The sequence below is a fragment of the Plectropomus leopardus genome, chromosome 7 (assembly GCF_008729295.1).
Source record: "Plectropomus leopardus isolate mb chromosome 7, YSFRI_Pleo_2.0, whole genome shotgun sequence".
In the NCBI taxonomy this organism is placed as follows: domain Eukaryota; kingdom Metazoa; phylum Chordata; class Actinopteri; order Perciformes; family Serranidae; genus Plectropomus; species Plectropomus leopardus.
In genome coordinates, this window is record NC_056469.1 from 20,833,282 (window position 1) to 20,854,105 (window position 20,824).

The 20,824-nt window shown below is 40.2% G+C and overlaps 1 protein-coding gene across 4 annotated transcripts; it reads right to left on the minus strand.

Moving 5' to 3' along the window:
* Positions 1-1,940: 1,940 nt before the first annotated feature.
* On the minus strand, positions 1,941-20,131 carry rspo1 (R-spondin 1). Of its 4 annotated transcripts, none has more exons than XM_042490928.1 (7): positions 20,055-20,131; positions 18,942-19,111; positions 15,795-16,503; positions 12,955-13,149; positions 10,087-10,230; positions 8,030-8,254; positions 1,941-3,589 (listed from the first exon to the last, which is right to left on the minus strand). In XM_042490928.1, the coding sequence occupies exons 3-7, from the start codon at positions 15,889-15,891 to the stop codon at positions 3,402-3,404; spliced, it is 849 nt and encodes a 282-aa protein (XP_042346862.1). In that variant the 5' UTR covers positions 15,892-16,503; positions 18,942-19,111; positions 20,055-20,131; the 3' UTR covers positions 1,941-3,401. The 4 variants fall into 4 exon arrangements, with proteins under 4 accessions (XP_042346862.1, XP_042346861.1, XP_042346860.1 ...); XM_042490927.1 differs by having other exon boundaries at positions 15,795-16,506; XM_042490926.1 differs by lacking the exon at positions 18,942-19,111.
* Between the last annotated feature and the right edge of the window lie 693 nt (positions 20,132-20,824).

Below are 20,824 nucleotides of genomic sequence, written 5' to 3' on the forward strand. Positions count from 1 at the left end.
ACATTCATAGATTTAGTTGTAGTCTAGTAATAGTCTTTGCACTTAGACACGTCAGTCCATCTGAAAGTGATATCCGGCTCCAATTTTGATTTGTGGTATATTGGTGGTACCCCTTTGTTTACATTTGGATCAGGGATTGTGCGTTTACGTCAGGCAGACATGGACTGGGTGTTCCCTATTGACGTGATGCACTCCCTGGGGTCTGGCTTAAAGGCCAAACTAAAGTAATGAAATCATTCAGTGTTAAGGATCTTGGCAAATCGAGGGCACCCATATACTCCAAAGATTTACCATTCATTTCTCTTGGAAAACATGGGAGTGGGGAACAACAGAGTGAAAAAAGAGAGAGTGGGAGGTGAGGGAAAGCTCCGTCCAATGGAGCCAGGGTAAGAATTTATGGTCAGGAAGAGCGATGAATGTGTAATTTACGGTGCATACTCTACCATTCCCCCTGCCCTCCCTTTTGGTAATGAGAAACGGCTGTTTTGTTGTAGGGCCAAGGCATGGTATACCCCCTCCCTTCTGGCTATGACACACCATTAGTTTTTATTTCTGTCTCTGCTTTTATGACTCCTGCCCAGGCGCCAGCATTTGGCCGGTGATCGGGACCATCACACCATCTAAGCTCTTCCACCTCCCAAGATGGCCTCTTGTAGGAAGACCATATTGTAAATCTGGACTGGAGATATCATTATACTTTGTCTTTGAGGTTTTGATTGAGTTCAGGTTAGAGAGTAAGAGATGGATATGTCGTATTCCAAACTTTCCCCATAAAATTACAACCACTTGAGCCCCTTGGGTGTTATTTTAATAGTTTTGGCCATTATTCCATTGATTATGTAATTGTGCTATTAATTAAATAATTGCTGACATCTGAGAACATGGTGAACTTGCGTCAATGAAATCTGACTGGGCAAAAGTACAAGTAGTAAGACAATCAGACAAATCAATCCAGATTATCTTAACAATTCAACTTGCAGGCAAAACAGCAGGTGAGTGCACCTGAAATGATGGTGTTAATCCTTCAGTGCACAATAAAGCCGTCCATATGCAGACACGTTAAAGCAGGTCAAAGTCTTAGCTTATGGTACTTTATTTTTATTTTTATAGATATTTTCTATTTGTAATGTCCCTGACATTTATCCTCATCAACTGTTTATAATTCTTTCAAAAAGTCTTCTTAACCTGGGGTTTGTTTAAAACGGTATGATTGCATAACTGCATGTTTCTTGCACCATCAACTCACTAAGTTTCCACATCTCAGTTTAGCCAGTGGTGCCCCAAGAAACTTTTAGGGATGGCTCGGTGGGGCATTAAAAAACCAACTGAATTTCAGGAATACTGTTATCTTGTTTTAGTTGGCCATTAAGTTATGGAATTGTATGTATAAGGGCGTGTGTCTACATATTTTTCTTTGTGTGAAAAACAGTAGCAGGGCGCTGGGGAATGCGCTATGTGTGTAGCGAGGATAGGTTTTGTTACTACAACACAAACAACAATATCTTGCCATTGAATAACAGGTAAAAAAAACATAATGCTACATAACCAGAGAGTTGACAACACAGTTAACAACAAGCTTAAAGTGTGTACAGTACTTACAGCACAACGCTCACCAGCAACATTCAGTGTCCAGCCAGTGATTGTATCAGGGTGGCTCTGTCCCCCCCGATCCCCTCCTTAGCAGCCGCTGAGCTCAGAGAGTGCACTGTTATTATAACCAATAGCAATAATGGGCAAGAATATTAAATTTAACTCTGTTGAAAATGAAATTATCTACAACATGGTGAATCTGTATAATGTATATGTGGCACTGCTATATATCATGGATGCTAAATAGAACTTTGGATAAAGAAATTGTGGATTAATTGCAGACAAAATCATGACATTCACTTCATCTGAAATCAAACAAATTGCAAAATCAGTGTAGGACTGAAATTTGATGGGCTTCATCTGAACTTTATTTAGGCTTTCACAGAATAAGCTATACATGATGATTCTAATACTTTGTATGTTTGATAATAAACACAGTATGACATATTCAGTATCATGATCCATAGTATGAATGAATAATGTAGTGTGTAACTTCTCCTGAAATTAATATCTTGTGTAAAGCAAACAGACCCATGGAAACATTCTAGGAAAAAAAAAAATCTCCGTATCTGCAATGTCATGAAGCTTTTGGAGTATAAATGTATAAAATGCTATGATTGTTCTGAAACTTGAGCAGTAGGAAACATTATAATTGTGCAAAATCTTCAGACCCTGTTGCAAACAGACGTGATTACTGAGCAGCTGATGATTTGATGGCTTAAATGATAATCAGTGGCTTGTAGTTACTGCATACTTGATATAAAACTGTGCATTTACATTTCCTTCCTCTTGTTTTCCAGAGCCTGTTCCGTCAATCTATGAGACCAATATGTACACATATGTGCAAACGTAAACACACATGTACAAACAACTAAGTTCCATTGACAAACCACTGGATTCCGTGCAGAAATGCATACAAAGTACACAAACACCCAGATTTTAGGTAGAGACAAACACACGCACACACACTCACATGTTTGCATGCACGAAGGCACACATGCAAATACTTGTGTTTCTATTCCTTGTTTTCTGTGCAGAGTTATTTTCTGATCCAAACACCAACATTTAATTCGGAACAAACAGCTAAGCTATCAAATGGCGAAAGTTTGTGTCAAGACACCGGAGAAGGATGTGAGCTTAGCTCCCACTTATCCTCCTACATCTTCTCTTAGGCTTGTTTTTGTAATAGATTCCCTCCTCGAAATAATATACTGTAACGTGGACCTTCTGTCCTCAACAACCACAAATGACTTCCAGTGCCTTTCTTTTTGTTTGATCTCACAATAGAAAATAAAGGTACACAGACTTGATACTCTTCATTGTCTTTACATCACGTTCAGCGGCCGTTGAGAAAATCCATCTGCCACCTCTCACAAACATAAGAACAAATGAAGAACAGATTGTGATTAAAATCAGACTGCAACAAAGTACATTATTAGACCAGAGAGACCCTTCATTCATTATCAGCCTTCCAGCTTGAATGCTGCATTTGAAACACAGGAATTTGCTCTCAGTTCAAGAAGTGACACTGATCGGGGTCATGACATGAACCACAATATTCGACGTGGCTTCGCAGTCCAACAGTGATCCCTCACGGTGGAATGAAAATCAACACCAGTATCTTCCAGATATGTTCATCTTTTCAAAAAGCCAAGATTTGCCTTTTGTGTTGCAGCAATCCTCCAGTTCTCTTTGCATCTTCTACAATGCATAGCAGCACTAATCCTTCATCACTTCGATCTTTGTCTGGTGCCGCTGGGTGAGGCATTGTCTCTGTTTTTCTCTCAGCCTCATCCAGCAGGCGATGGAGTTTAGCTGACAGAGCTGGTTGTGATGCTGGGAGCAGCAGTGGTCCTGCTCTGGCCTTTTCGCCTCTTCCCCCCTCCTCCTCCACCTCCTCCTCCTTTACTGCCATCTTTGCCTTCTCGTCCTCGCCCACGAGCATTCTCCCTCTCTTCCCTGTTTGTATCATCTGATTGGTCTCCCTTAGTCTTCCTCTCTGAAATTAGAATGCATTGAAAATATGATTAACAGGTTCATGCTGTTTCTCAAATAAACTCTTGTAAGATATCTGTCATCATCGGATGTTGTATGCAGAAGTGCCTCAACTTGCCTAAACAAAAGTATGAAAACACGGATTCCAGAGGGATGAGAGTGGATGATAAGGGATGTGTGTTGGATCAAGATTCGTGGCTGTGGTCGTGTGGTTTTTAATACAGGCAAAACAACAGCAAACCATTCACATTCGGTTCAGAATTATAGATCATAAATGACAACAAAATGCTATGTTAAGCCAAACTGACAAAGTTATGTAGAGCGGTGACCAGTGTGCCACAAGTGGTCGAGAAATTATAATCAAACCTAATAGGAAAAAAATAATACATCTAAACATTCGGTAGCCAACTGTCTTATAGACATGTTAGTTGGTTTATCGGTTGGTCTACCGTTTTTATGACCCATTTGACAATGGGCGCACAGCAATGACAGTTGCACTGCACTGTAAATTGCTTTGTACCAAGTGAAAGATAGGGCCCTTAGTCTAAATTCCTATTTCAACAGCTTCTCACTTCCTTGTCCCATTAAACACACACAGAGAACCCCTCCCATCTCCTCTCTGCTGGTACTCTGCATTAGGATTCACACCTGTCACACATTTAAGAGTATAATTGCTCTCTAAATACAAACATCCATCAGAGAGGGTAATGCCCACATGTAAACCATTCAGGAGAGGGAAGTGCCTCTGCTGCTGATTTTAAAATGCAGCACATGTAAAGACTGTAAGAGCACTCAGGACAGTCAAGTGACACAATTTTCTGTCACATAAATCACTTTAAAATCACTTCTGGCCTAATGAGTTAAACATTGTCAAGGGGCCAATAATGACCCATAAGGACGTGAAGAGCTGTCACAAAGTGGAAATGGACATTGTGTCGAGTGTCAGATGGCTATTGTTTAGGCAGCACTCAAAGTATTTGGTTTTGTATATCTGAGGGAGTGTAGTTACGCTGGAGGATGTTTGTTCTGAACTTGTGCGTTGAGAGTCTCTGCACATCCTGGAAACTGAGTGAACGCGTGCCAAGGGCTGGACAGTGTTCACTGCGCAGTTGACAACAGCAGGGCTTATGGCGCCACCATGTTTGTCTACTGCTGTGCAGTAATAACTGTAGGTCTGTGTTTATTTCCCTTACCAGCATTTTTAAACTTGTCATACAAACAGTTATGATTCTTTGGTTTAAGCGCAAAGTATTAAAACAAAAAGACCAAAGGTATACTGTTTCTCAAATTCCACCAAAAACATGTTTCTACACAGCCAGTAAAAATCATTATGCCGTGATGGAGTACACCGAGTGTAGTTGGATGTGGATAGACCTAATACAAAAACATTTACTCACCGCAGGCCCATGCAGAGTCCCAATTGTTTTACTCTCAAATGAAAACTGTAAGGCTCGGTCCCACACAGTAGTACACAAACAGTATCTTTTTCAAGAGCCATTAGTGCCAAAGTCATGACAACAATACTGCTGATGTTATTTGTTGAGTTGGCTCAAATCATATAAGATTTTATATCCAACACTTTCATTAGTTATGTGTTAATAAGCATATTTCTGAGCTTTTATGGCCACCATTCAAATAAGCATTTAATAATGAGACATAACAGTTCCAATTTATATTTATGTGGCAGAATGAACTCGAGTGAAGCATGAGTGAAGTAAAGAGTCCTCACACACACTCAGCAGCATCTGAGCTAATGTGCTTACTGTGGAAGGACTTAATTACTTCTCTAACAAATCACTGATGGAGACAAGAGAGGGGGACTCCATCAGTTTATGACAGCCCTGATTGTGCCTCCTCTCCATCCAAGCTAAACAGTTTTGCCTGACAAATGCAAAAACACATCCAGAAAATTCTGTTTTCGCGTGAGACCCTTTTCGCGGAGCTTCAGGAAAAAAGGGGAAAAAAATTGCAGCCAAATCAACACAAAGCGTGAGTTCTGCAGACCACTAAATCACTAATGTTATACAAGGTCTGCCCCCTGTGTTTTATATAGCCAGCCTGCCAGCCAACTCCCACAGATGAATCCACAGCTGCGCTCTTTTTGCACTCAATGAGTTTACCCACATGAACTGGTTCACCAGAGTCATGGTACCATCACCCATGAATTACCTCACCGAGGAAAATTAATTCCTGTGCATTTCCATACAAAAGTGAGCTGCAGAATAGAGGAAAAGCTGAACTAAATATCTCGACCATTTCGCAATTCACGAAGCCTCTATGACTCATCAATGGTCAGGTGACACCTCACATATCATCCTTGCTTTTCTGATATGACTTTGCTCCAAGTTTAGAAAATTGGCAGCCTGCATAGCAGTTTTTATAGGGCAGTTTATAATATTTCACTGTTAATTATTCTTCTGAACCCGCGGCTGACATTCTTTCCAGGATGCAGGCGTCAGACCGAGTAAATTTGCTTCTCGTTTCTCAAATTGTGCTGTCACAACCCGTCCAACATAGATCCCACTCCTCAATGAGCAATTACAAGCCAAGCCAGCTTCCTTCCCTCTAGACATGACCACAAATCTATATGGGACCGTGTCAGATCATGTTCTGTTGCTCAGACTCTGAGTCCTATAGGAACTGTTCCAGAATAGAGGCTGGCGCTTTAATATGCAAGCATGTTTACTCACATATAAACATGTGTATCATCTGTTACATTTTGCAACATCTGTACAGTTGCCAACACTGTGCAAATATCATTATGCAATGTGGCTGCCATGCCCGAAATCCCCTTAACGTGCCACCGTCCAATAAAGACTTTAAATACTGCTCATTTACAATTCTCTACGACCTTGTAAATGAGTGTAAGTTTCCAAGTTTGGTTAAAATTGGCACTTTATGCAAAACAGACTAGTATATGGTGACATTAAGAGACATTTGCAGTTCAAGAGAACAAACCCTTTCACTTGAATTAAAGGAACAATGTAAGAGGGAGGACATAGTGGAGTCTATTGGTGAGGACTGCAAATTGCTACCAGTTGAAACTGCCTCTGGTTAGAATTCCTTCAGTGTTAACGGTTTAGGAGGTTTTTACTAGGAATACGAGGCCTCTTCCTCACCAAAGCAAATGGGCCCAGTGATAAAAGCGATAAAAAACATTGAATAAAACAGTTTCACATTACAAATTAGTGTTTCTGTGACACTATTTGGCATGATGGAGATGAGCCACCAGCCCAGCAACTACTATTGTGTGCTCACATTTTTTCTCTGATAACTTAAGATCTAGATGTTAAGGAGGTTTTTACTGGGATTCAAATCTACAGAGGTCTCTTCCTCTCCAAAACAAATAATTTAAAACACATAAAACACATAATAGAGCATTTTTCACATTAAAAGAAATCTATGCTTTTGCAATGCTCTCTTTACAAAGGGGCATTTAACTACAGTGACCAACACAAAAGACAAATGACCCTATCTAGCGCCAGTGTTTGGCTTGTCCACTCTGGGCTACTGTGGATACATGGCAGTGCAACATGGCAATCTCCATAGACGATGACCTGTTCCAAATGTAGATATAAAAAGCTCATTCTAAGGTAACGAAAACACAACGGTTCATGTCTTTAGGCGATTATACGCTTAAAAAATGCACTTGTTATTTTATATTTCATTTCTGCCAATATATCCCCATATATCCTACACACTGGACCTTGTGATTGTGCCTCAGGACTTAACGACTGTTTCACAAAGTTTATCATCCTAACACCACTGCTGGAAAATGTTCCCTAACTACTTAGGATAAACAGTTTAAAAGCAAATAACTAGCATCATTGTTGTTTTTGTTGCACTTTTCATCCAATAAACTCTGGACCAATTGGCCAAATCCATCATTTATTAGCTGTGATTGGGTCCAAGAGCGACTAATAGGCTGTTACCAAAGCTGATAATGGCCACCGACTGGTGAAAATGACTGTTGACCTGCTGGAGAGCAAGCTGCTGTGTGGACGATAAGAGCCCAAGCAAACATGTCATGGCCGTGTAAACCTCACGCTTCGATGGTCTTCAGAACAAATAGCTCTTTCCAGCTCTGATCCTTGTCCAGCTTTGCAGTGCCTAATGCCCGCCCTTCATCTGCTTGGCTCGTAGACGGGGTTTATTGTTTACATGCTGAGAAGTCGAGAGATTCTGTATCCCTCTGTGAGCTTGGCCAAACCAAACCCAATCAACACGCTGCGGGTCACAGACACGCTGGCGGGAATGCAGGCATTTGGATGTTGAGTAATGGTTCCATCAGTCATCAGGCTAACTGATGGAGGCATTTCATGAAGCACGCGGACTTTATTGCTTGTTCATCTGTAATCTGAGTGCCTGTTATTATAGTATTTAGTGAGCAATTAATTAGAAGTACCTACTAGTGTTTCTGTTTTCTGTGTGTATTTGTGTTTACCTCTAACACAGGGCATCTTGGCTACAATACACCTCCTCCTCTCTGTCTGTGGACCACAAGTCTGTGAGGGCACAGAGGCCGGGGAGGTGTCTGCAGTGTCGACCTGCAGGAGGGGCTCGCGAACCCGAGACTGGGAGCCTTTTTTAAATCCACATGTTTTGTTCTTCTTCATACAGGAACCCCATTGGCTCCACTCGCCCAGTTCGCACTCTGCAGGACGCTGGCCTGGGTAAAAAAAAAAAAAAAAAAAAAGGACTAAGGTAGTGAGTGAATGTTCTGGAGCTCCAACATCTCACATTTGCTTCATAGCCTTCATGTCTGCTTTTTACATTGAGCAGTTCTAACTTAGAATAATGACTTCAAGTAATTTCCGAATCTGAAAGCAATTTTATCTACTTTTGCTTTGGAGGGACAGATTGAGAGGGTTGCTATGAACCTGAAAATATACCAAAGCAGATGGCTATTAAGTAAACTGCGCTAACAACAAAGGCTAGTCTTTAAGGTTACATTTTATGGTCTTGGTGGACCAGCAAGGACCAGTTAGAACAACACCTGCTGATGCTGTTGTTTCACATGGGCTGCAAAGATGGCAAGAGTGGAGGCATTTAAAAAAAAACAAAAAACCTATGAACAATTTTACATTAGATGTGCAAAAAAATTCAGTTTACTGTCTTTGTTTGTCTATGCATGGACAAAAATACATATTTGTTTTGTACTTCCTTGTTTTATGATGGGTAATTTGTTGAGTTTTGTTTTAAATGTCAGTGTCCACTGCATATAATGGAGAGTGTTAATGTTGAAAATCAAGGCTAATCGTGTATGATGGCCTGTTGGGCAGTTAAGGGTTTGCAGGTTTATTTTGCAATACATTTCATGATGCATTTTATTTTGTACTGTGTTTAAGAAATAATAAAAACAGTTAATCTGAAAAATAAACAAAAAACATAGTTTCTGACTCATGATGAGTCATTTTCAACATCAATAACAAAAAAGAGAAGAAAATTGAGGAAAGGAAAGATAATGAGATCTTGTAAATTTTCTAAAGAGTTCACTTCCCTTTTTTTTAGGGCCAGATGACTGATCATAGTTGGCCACTTAGATGGAGTTAATAAAGATTAAGTCAATGTGTGACTCACACCTATGAGCTGTTTTTAATGAGTTTAAGACACTGAAATAATACTTTCTGGTTCATTAGAGAGGCATAACCCTTTGAAACCTGTGCAATTTGGGCTGGTTTCTGTCACAAAACCATGACAAGAAGACAAGTAAATGACTGAAAAATTAGCAAGAAATAAGTAAAAAGTACTAGAAAAAATAAAATAAAATAAAGCCTCTGCAAAACAATTTAAAAACTAAACAAAACAACACATGCATACGCAAATAAGAAAGAACTAAATGACCTAGAGAAAGTGTTTTAAAAATTACAATTCTGCAACATAATTTTAACATGTACTTATGATGATTAGAAATATAGTTTTTCCCTAGACATTTTGCCCTTGCTTTAAAAAAAAAATTATATCTACTAATTTCTTTCAGTTTGTTTTTTGGAACATTTATTGCCAAGTTGCTCATTGCCTTTTTCCCCTCATTTTTTAAAAATAAATTACACCAATATGCTCAGGGTTCAAAGGTTTAAATACTTGTGAAAGCATCTGAAAGCAGCACAAGAAAAGTCATGTCGCTCCAGGTTTCAAAGGGTTAAAGGTCCAGTGTGCAGGATTTAGTGGCATCTAGTGGTCTAATTATAAAAATGACCCCATCTAGAGCCAGCGTTTAATTTGTCCATTCTGGACTTCTGTAGAAACAACATGGCGGACTCTGTGGAAGAGGACCTGCTCCGTATTTAGATATAGAGGGCTCATTTTAACGTAACAAAACACAATTCTTATTTTCAGGTTATCATACACTTATGAAAACATAGTTGTTAATATTATATTATATTTCTGCCAATAGATGACCCTAATTTCTACACACTGAATTTTTAAGATATGCTATGACTAAAATTTTGAAATTAGTCATCGGTTAAGGTTGAAGGTTAAAGTTCAAAGATCACTCACCGACACACTCCATGGTCTCGTTGGCGGTGCGCTGGCCTGGAGGGCAGCTGACATAACATCGCCCACTGTGTGAATACAAGCCCTCCTTACATTTTGTGCAAAAATTGCGATTGAAACACGCTTCACAATTGTCTATTTTACATTCTGAAAGACAAAAAGAGAGGATCAAATGAAAGGATCAAATCAGTTTAAATCACATTGTGTCTTGTGATGGTGAGAATGCATTTTATTAGCTTCAGATCTTTGATCTAGAAAATGTCCCAAAAAATATTGTTTTAATGGAATATTCATTGCATTTTTGGCTGGAAAAAGGGAAATGGTTCTCCAGAGACAGAGCAAGAGGAACTTGAATTTTATTTCCTCTGAGAGATTTATTAGTGATTAAACAACATGAGGGCCATTTAGGGGGGAGTTACACTCTTCTCTTAAAAACACATGCACCACAGGCCTTGTTTTTTGGAAAGCGGGTGCGAATGAGTACAGCCAGGAGTGTATTGCTTCAGTGGGTTTCTCAAAACTCGCTGCACACCTCAGACTCATTAAAATCTCTTAACTCTCCAGTCAAAAAAACAACTTCTTGAAATTTGGATAATTACAAACACAGGAGGATAAAAAACAGACATCTTTAAAGACTCCAAAAAGCTTTGGCCTCATCTTAAAAGGCACTTCTTCATTCTCACGAAAAACTATGGTGAAAGATGGAAATATGTAAATCCCTGTCAATAATTCTATAAAAGAGATCTAGACTCGCTGTGTTCATGTGTGTTACACTTACAGTAAGAATGTCTACTCTGCAGCTGGTCAGACGCCAAGGTCAGAAATGATCTAACACTGGGTTCTTGCCTCCTGCTCCCAATTACTATTTTTAAGCTCTTGACAGCTAAATTTGACAGTACTGACATTTGTAGCCCTATAATGTAAGACAAATGTTGCTAACAAGACATTCTGGGATGACATGTATAAAGTCAGATGATTGGATAATAACCCAGGTTAGCCACTGAGGGCCTCTGAAAAGAATTTGCTGAGGAAATTCAGTCCTCCCTGCAAAAAACAGGATGATGGAAGAATGCTGAAACACACAGGGTTGAATTTTTTGCAAATTATCTGAAAATCTCATAAAAATGCAAACATCTTTGACAATAGCAATAATTCAGATTGTGTCATTTGCACTGATGCAACAAAGCTCACATAGAAAATAAGATACACACCTTGATATAATCTGTTAATTTGGAGTAAAATACAGAGGGGCTCAAGTAAGAAAGTATAATACCATTATTATCGTATCCACTCCTGCTTTCAAAATCTGCAATATCAAAATATAATAGTATGGCATCATCAGACTTGGCAGTTTTATCTTTTGGGGGTTATTTAAAGTTGAGAGAACATTTTATTTAGCACATCTGATAGGTATTATGTGATACAGGGATGGGCAGTCAAGGAAAAACATATTTAAAGAGAAGAATAGCCTGCATTTTTCTTCCTGTAGCAGAAAATCACAACAGGCTGTTGGGCATAGTGGCTTCCCACCAAACACCTACACCTACAATTCACTTGAAGCCGTGAATATCATTGAAGTTTAGACATTAATTTGAGTTAGTTATTGAGGTAAAACATGTTTAACTGTGCAAAGAATGATCTTATGACCCGCTCACATTCCAATAAGCCCTTTACTTAAGAGACTGTATTATTGAGGGCGTATCAGAATGAAATATGTACACGGATTGAGGCCTGGCATGAACTTTGCACATGAGGGCCAAATAAAAAACACACATATCCTCTTAAGAACAGACAAACAACAATGCATTAGAGATGTTTTTGTTGGGATTTTGTTCCGATCCTGTTTTCTGCCCACACGTAAGGGGAAACAGACAAACAGACTGAGGTGCTGGCACTCCTTGGCTAAAAGCGCGGTAGCGCTACTACCAGAGCCAACCAAGTGCGTTCTAAGTATCGTGAGTGTGGCCACCCTTTCACCCACCTCCCAAATGAGCCAAACCTACCTATAATGACTGCCAGTTCAATTAAAAGTTCTACTGACTTTCCTCCAGTTCAGCAAATACTTTGGTGGCTACTCGTGTGCTCTTTTCCACAGGGATAAGTAGCAACAGCCGGAGGTTTTCATCAAGTGGTCACTTCTATTAACTCACAGGAATTGAAAAATAGCATGAACCTGGGACCCACTGATTAACTATGTGAACAATCTACCTGGCCTGGAACTATGAACTCATACTTCTACAAGTGGTCTGTCCTATATGTGCTAAAATGCACTACGCTGCACACATTTTGCTTTGTGGTTTTCTTTTTTATTTTGTGACCTAGCTGTTTCTCTATTTTCCTTATGTGTCTCTTTTTGTTTCTGTTCATATTTGCACCTTAAGATTACATTTTATGTTATGTTGTTTCTGATAAACTGAAAAATCTCTATACATAAAGTGTTAAAAAAAAGAGAAACAGAATCACAGATTGGTTAAAAAATGAGGCAGCATGAAATGTCAGGAAAATAGAGGGTGTGGCACATGGTGGGATCTCTCTGCGTTAATATTTTGAGTCGTTGTTAAACACACAAAGCGGTGTAGCAAAGTGGAAATAACAAATAAGACAGACAAGACAACGAAACTAGCAGGGTATCCCTCTACTTCTCCAAATATTCCCATATTGTACACAAACAGAGGATGATGAGCCAAAGATAAACAGATCGTTTACACTTCTGCAGGCTTGACATCAGCTGTGTGGATTTTTACAGAATGGGTTGTTGCCAGCGAGTCAGCTACAGCCTGCATGTGTTTGGAAGTTTCCAGATGTGTACCTAAAAATCTAAGTTTGCAATTAAACTTGCAGTTTCAAGAGTCTACACAAAGCAAAACTCACGGGTACATCTGTTGTTGCCCTCCGGGTTCCTCATGCCAAAGTATCCCATGGGGCAGGAGGCGAGGCACACGCCTATCTGACGGATGTCATTGCGCTCCAGGAAGATGAAGAGCTTGGGCCTGCATTTAATGCAGCCGTTATACTCAGAGCATCGGTCACAGCCTTTGGGGCAAGATGGTGGCCCCTCAGTACTAACTGTGGAAACATAATAAACAAAGAGAAAGGTCAGGTCGAGGTAGGCAACAGAACAGCATGGTGTACTATCACATAAAAAACAAACAGTTTCCAGCCAGATATTAATTTTAACGAGGATATAAAAAAGGGCATTTGTCCACATTCTACTGATGAAAACAACATCAGGGAACTTTAATATTTTACTGGCATCTCCACAGATTCAGCCATAAACCTGCCAGCGCTTTCTTGCTACAGCAAGCAGGGGTTAATGCTTTCAGCTTCATCTAACCAGGGGCTACGCCAAACATCTTTGTTTGAACAGTTACTCACTGTTTACTTCAAGCTGCTTGCCGGAGATCCTTAACAGATTTTCATTTGGAGGAACCTTGGTAATTGGGGCTGACAGCCGACTGAGAGCCAGTCAAAATTAGGCAACTAACATCACACAGAGCCTCTACTGGGGTCATTCACAAATAATCTGGGAATCAGAAAAGTGCAGTAGAATTAAACACTGTCAGTCATAGGTGTAGATTTTAGGGGGGCTGCAGGGGGCACGAGCCCTTCAATAGCTAAATGTCCATTTGTGCACCCTGTAAAAACAAGAATGTAGCCACCTTTCAAAGACTTTCATTTTTATTAAATTAAAGACGTTTCCACGAATTGGTTCAGAAAAAAAGGCAAAAATTGGTGCAGAAAAACTCACCAGAATGCAGAAAATTACATGTTTGACATTACAAATTTAATGGCGAAGGACCCCAAACCCCTCTTTAACAAGAAATGACCCCAAAATAGCAAGAAATGGTTACAAGAAATTAATCTGAAAATAAGCAAAAAAAGACAAGGAAAAAAAACAAAACAAAACAAACAAGAAAATGCCTTTAAGGAACTGTAACCTGAATTTTAAATATATAATTATAAGAATTGTAAACATGGCTTTCTGAACATTTTCCCTAGCTCGGTGGTGGGTGCCTTTATTCGTTGGTGTCTGATGCTGAGATCCACTGACGAAGCAGCCGTATTTGAGAAGTTGGGTTGCTACGTCAGTAGCTGCCACCAAGTGTGTATTATACCGCTGCGAAAGGTTCCTTTGTGCGACAGTTTCTGACCTCACTGACAAATGAGCAGTAGTTTACAAGTTGGGAGTGAGAACAGGCTACTATCCCCTTCCCTAAATCTGAAAATGCATTGTGAAGGCATGCACACTTCACTTCATGGTAATGTCCAGATTCAGACATTAATCAGCTGCCCTCATCTTCCAAAAACAATCATAACCAGTGTATCAGCAGTTACAATACATGCAACTAATGATGTAAATAATTTCTGGGAAAAGTGTGTCAAATGGCACATACTTTTTTCCAGGAATCATTCACAGACAAAACCACAGTCTTGACAGTTGATTTACATCCCTGTACTATATCAGCTCTAAATATACACACTCTCACAGAGCATCCATCTGCCATCCTGCCTCCCAGAGATAAGTCGGATGGTAAAAGCGTTAAAAGGGTTCTCCCATGAGCAGATTACACCATGAGTGAGTCACGGTAACCTCAAATGCAGCAATTACAACCAGGTCTTCTTACACACTATCACAAAATGAAAAGAAAAGAAAAAACTAATAATAGCCTTGGGGAGTAATCTGTAACCACAGCAGAGGGGAATGTATGATTCAGAGGATGTAGTGGTGTTGTAAACTGTTTGTGACACGTGGTGGATTGAAAGAGGTAATTTTGAGCTGTCTGAAGTTTTTCTTTGATGGTTTCAGTTTGAGCTCTGCATGACATAGAAATAATTCAGATTGAGAAATCTGATGAAAATGAAGATTTTAAAAGCTGTAAATCAGGTGTAAATTGTAGACCACTTTCATATCTGCAGGGGGGGAAGCCTGTGATGCTGTAGATGGCGTTCATATATATGGTGACTGACCCAAATCCTTCTGTCCTCATTACAGTGAAAAACTATGACAGCATTTAAGGTCACGTGAGTGTATAAAATGTTCTATTTCTATGACAAAAACAGCAGTTCTTCCTTCCCAGTGCGTTTGATTTTAATAAAACCATCTGTTACTGTGGCCAGTCATGGTATTATATGAATCCTGGTTCACGGGAGGTTGGGGTGCGCTTGGCATTGGCTGAAAGCTCCTTGTGTGTAAAGGAAGACTTATTTCAAAGCTGACATTAACACCAGTGCTGAGGCTCTAAGGCAAGAGATATACTGCAAGTCGGGCTGAGCACCATCTTCGTGGTTGCGTGAGGTCAGAAAAATGCTTACAACAACATCGACAGCACGGTCCAATTGAGAGCTTAGAACTGTCAGCTACTCATTCCATTATGTGCCCACAGAGTCAGACACAAAAAGAGTGATGGCTTTGAGGGTGAATCCATCAAAACCCCTTCTATAAACAATCTTAATACCCATAAAAGTTTTACATAAACTCAGAGAGGCATAATCTTAAAAAGAGGAAGAAAGACGAGCCATTCAGGAGAAACACTGAACCTAACATAACCCGTCTAGGAAAAACAAATAAGAATGATGAGAAAATAAACAAAATATTATCTTTACTTTGCTCGTTAAATGTTTACAAGGCATCCACCACTGTGACTCAGACCGCAGAAACGAAAGGCAGCAAGAGGAAGAAAAAGGAGTTCAAAACAAACTGAGAAACTCACCCCGTCTCTGCCTTCTCGCCTTGGAGAGCTTGAGAGCATCACTGTGACCCATGGAGCTGAGGAAGACCATTGCCAGCGCCACCAGTCCCAGCTGCATAGTCCCTGTTGCCTTCCCGGCCACGCAGGGTCCCCCCCTGCAACCAGACGGATCAGGTGGGGGGGCCCCCTTCCTCTCTGGGTCAGGTGGATCCCTCTGCTGCTTGGACAGATGATCCCTCCTCTCTCCTGTGGCAATGCTCTCTCTCTGTCTGTCTGCCTCTCCCTTTCCTCCCCTCTGTCTCTCTGGATCTTTCACTCTAGTGGCTGCTGCATCCACGAGTCTGTGTAGTGGAGGGTGATGCTGCGGTTGCAAGTCCAAATAAGCCTGAGGCACAACAAGCCATTACACTGGTGGTAGTACTGGCAAAGGGAAAAGACAGCGCAGGGTTGTAGGATGGAGGGTGGGGTTGAGGGGTTGTGCGGAAGATGAAGAGGAGGAGAGAATGAAGAGGAGCTTGTCGAACTTCTTGTGGTTCAACCCATGAAGCTTGGAGTGGGCTGGCAGGGAAGCAGGGAACCTGCTGTTTGAGGAGGCTTTTCTGTCAGCGGGTGCCTGAGCTCACAAGCATGTGTCTTATTAAAGATGCTCTAAAATACGAGCGTGCAGATTGAAGAAAGATGGATACAGGTTTTTGACTATTTGTGACAACACATCTGCTTGTAGCGAGACCTGCTGGGAAAAAAGGAGGCAGAGAAGACAGACAGATGGAGAACAGGTTTAACAGGAACAGGAATAAAATAACAATATTCAGTTCTAACGCTGTGTTAAAAGAATATATTGTTTGGCTTGCATTCATTCAAGTGTCTCCAAATATCAGAAACCAGAAACACTTCAGGGTCATGTAGTTTCAAGCTGTATTTGGACTAAGATGGTGACTTGAGCATGTTGATTCTTTACAAACACAGTGAAGTCGACTCTCTGGGAAAAGCAACACACACTTGGACTGAAGGCCTTTGTTGTATTTGGTACTGAGATCTTTTTTAGATTGTGTCATACGCTGCCTGTATTTACAGCTCTTGTGTGAAGAGGACACACAGAACATGTTAGGATCTGAGCAATGGGAGGTCCTCCCTCGCAGCTCAATACAGAAAAATAGGACCATATTTGGCTGTTGAGTTGGTTGTGCCTCTGAATCACACTAAGGACAATGCCATTTGGTGCATCTAAACATTCCAGCAGGCAACACTACATTATTTGTTTGAGTATAAATCAAAAGGGACAAAATCCTTTTATATTTCATCATTTTCCTTTTGGCTTGACTGACCAAAAATATTTTGAGCTTCCTGAAAGAAGAGTTATGCTTAACGCCAGAAGTAACAGACAGTCGGAAAATGATATAATCCACTTTTCACTATCACTTCTAACTGATACAAACAGGACAAATAAATCCAAATTGACTTCAAGGTCATGTGATAATGATGAGACACTCTGAGAGATGGTGTAATCAATTTTAGCTCTGAGATGGAGAAAAAAGATACAGATATATAAAGTACAAAAATGTCTTCTTATTAAACATGAATGTGGCAATACTTCATTTCTTGAGCTAAATAGAGAGCCGCTTGTAAAATGGGGCATCTGTGGAAGCCTGTTGGTGCAGAATAAAGCACAGCATAAAAAGTTTCTTAACCCTACAGACTTGCATCAAGAGAAATAGAGCTTCCTTTTCTAATAATTTTAAATTGCAAAGCATAGCTTTACACCTAACAGACGACAGAGGTACTTGTATCCTCTCCTAATTGGGAAACACTTCAGACTCTCTTTCCCAACAGTAGATTTATTTACTGTTTAACACTTAATGACTCACTGTGTTACTGACACCTCTCAGCTAAAAGTCATATTTACAGGAATGAGCCAAAAGAGTGGCGCAGCCAGTCTTCTGCAGCACCTGTTACTTGAGAGAGTGATGATTAGAGAATGGGACGTGCTAAGTGTCTGGATCACTCAGAACATAACCTTTGCAGCGTTGAGTAACTCAAGACTCTGTGCCAGAGACTCTTTCATAACCCAGCACTCCCACGACTCGCTGCAACCTGCCAGAAACACACCTCAGCCCATCCATATCTGCTCTCACACACCATGCAGATAAGAGACAGGATCAGGCTGTTAACTTACAGAGATTATTGTACTCTCAGTTCATATCCACAGCAAGACCCATTTTTAACAAACACTCATCTCATCAGGCAACTGTGGCGCTCCTGTGGCACCTGTATGTTTTGAAATTTCTCTGTCTCTGCTCCCTCATCCATTAAACTGTGTGCCTTTCCTCACCATCGGCCACATTCAGCTGAACCCAATGAAACTAAGCTGCGCTCATCAAATAGTCAGGAGATTAAATTGCCTGCTTTGTAAGTCCTAAGTTTGATCTATCAATTATTCAAGCACTGAAAGGGAGCTCCCACACTGGGAATTTATTGAACTCGAGAAGGTGCCACAACTGTGAGCTCATGCAACCTGTCGATGAACTTTCTGTCGGTGACTGAACCTACTACTGACACGTCTTTAAGAGCTGAAAAGCACATAGAACTTGTGCTGAAATGTCTCAATCACACACAAACTAAGAATTATAAGAGGACAATAATAAATGTAATAAGCAACAAAAGACACAGCAGGCAAAGAAAGGATAAAAAATGGAACAAACTTCAGTCATTTCATTGTGAGTTCACAAGTCATAATGTCTTTTTTCTCACATAGGAATGGCCAAACATCAGAGCCAACATTTTCCATTTCCCTGCAACATGTGGCCACACACTAACCTCAAACACTCTTGTTTTCAAAATAAAAATATTTTTAAGTGGCATCTGCCACATGGAATCCAAAAGTCAAGTTAGCGGTAAATTCTGGCTTTTAAATAGACACATTTTCTCCCCAAATTTGGCTGTGCGGCAAACAAAGCTACAGGAATTTGTGGGCACTCTAAACCAGTCATGGTGTCCATTTATGTGTAGTTTATTTTGATATTCTTCCAATCCTAGATTTGAGCATCCAAGCCATAAGCTCTAGTGGTGCCAGCCAATCTCTCCCACAAAGAAAAACAGAAAAAGAACATAAAGAGATGAGGCAAAAGAGGATATATAATGTTGACTGAGGCATCATCCTCATGCACCTACCCATGCTCTCAACACATTTTAATCTGAATCTTTAGATGATCAGTAGCCTGTCCAGAGTGTGGAGAAACGCCTGCACCCACAGAAGCCTCAACCACTTTGGTAATCACTTCCTCTCAGCAGCTTTAAGAGTTCAGGCGCAGAGAGGTCAAATGTGCAGCAGCTGAAAAACACTTAGAGCAGAGAAGAGTATCATTCCTCCTCACGAACCTGCATCAGACTCTTTCCTTTTCAGTTTCATGTAGGACTAAAGCCCGCGCAGCTCCAGCAGTCAGAGGGTTGATCTTGTGCAGCTCAGTTGAGCGCAGTTCAGCTTTGCCTCTGAGGCTCGCACACCATGCAGGATTACAGCTGTTTGCTTTGCGCTGCTACTCAAGGAGAAGGAAAAAATCAAGTGCAGATCCCCACCTGTCCCTAGTCCAGCATCTCTGCCGTCACGTCACTGTCCTCTTGTTTTTCTAAACCCCCCCGCCTGTCACTTTGAACATTTATGGAGCTCCAGAGATGTGAGGTGTGCGGTGCGTGTGCACGAGCGAGTGTGTGTATAGTGCTGGAGCATGCAATCCTTAAGAGTGAAAAAACAGTAAGTAAACTCTATTCCACTCTGAAATTCAGTTTACCCAGTAAAAACAAAACGTCAAAATACAATTTCAAAAGAATATTATAGTTAGAATTTTCATTGTTATTGCACTTATTTGGTAAAATAGTATTTTAGTTGAAAATGCACTTGAGGAAAAAGTTACGACAGCCCTCACGATGACTAAAAATTAGGTAGTTTAAACCTTTAACAGGAAAAATGTTACTTCTTCCGAAAAAAGACAAGTTGGGGTAGTCATAGGCATACATGTGATTACAATAATAATTCCTATAATAACGATAATAATAATAATCATAAAAACGCTCAATTAAAATGAGTTCAAATGAGCGCGTTTTCTCTACATGTTTGCGCACAATATAGTAATTTTTACACAAACAAATTTCTAGATTTGTCATAACAAAGTTTAAACCCAAAGTAGAATGTAAAGTATGTAGAAACTAAGTTTTCATATGAAATCGCTATCCAAAGCCTTGAATTCGTAATCTGAAGAGTAAAATGTGAAATAAGAATCTACCCACCTGCACAGCGGGTTCTCCGTATAATGCTGTTCATTGAGCGGTCGGAACTCAATTTCCTTTTTTATAAGGGAAAATCCGTTACTTGTTTGGTCACAAAGAACTCCTCCTACAGGATACCCCCATACAACTTTTCTCTGTCATCATTTAAAAAGACGTATGATTTCATTTCTTTCACATCTGTCATAATTTCGGGGCAACTTCCTCGCACGCTGTGGAGACTCAGAGGATGCACAAACGAGAAAAAGTGTAGCCTAATAAGATTCAAAATTAATTCATCCAGTTAAAGATTATATGTGTAAAAAATATATGTATATTCCGATGAATTTAGTCACTCGGACTTTTTATTTCGTCATCTGGAGTCAGGACGCGTGTTTGCACTGAAGCTCCGGAGAGTTGCGCTTTTTAAATCCATTTTGGAGCGTCGAACTGCATCCAACTTGGACAAGTAGTCCCAAAGCCGTGATATTTGCATCCAAACCGAGCACTGCCAGCGGGCATTACAGGCCCCACCCCTCAAAATCTCACTGAGAGATGAAAAAGCTGCGGTGGAGTTGTGTAAGTGCTGCGATCTAACAGCTAATATTGTGCACAAATTCACATTTATTCAATCATTTGATGGGATTTGATAGAGTTTGTTCTTCCTCCAGTGGGCCTTTATCCTGAGAGAAAACTAAAACCTGACACAAAATTTAATTATTATTATTATTATTATTTTTAATGAGATCTTAAAATCGTTTTATTTTATGCCACTATACACTGTAAAATTTGAC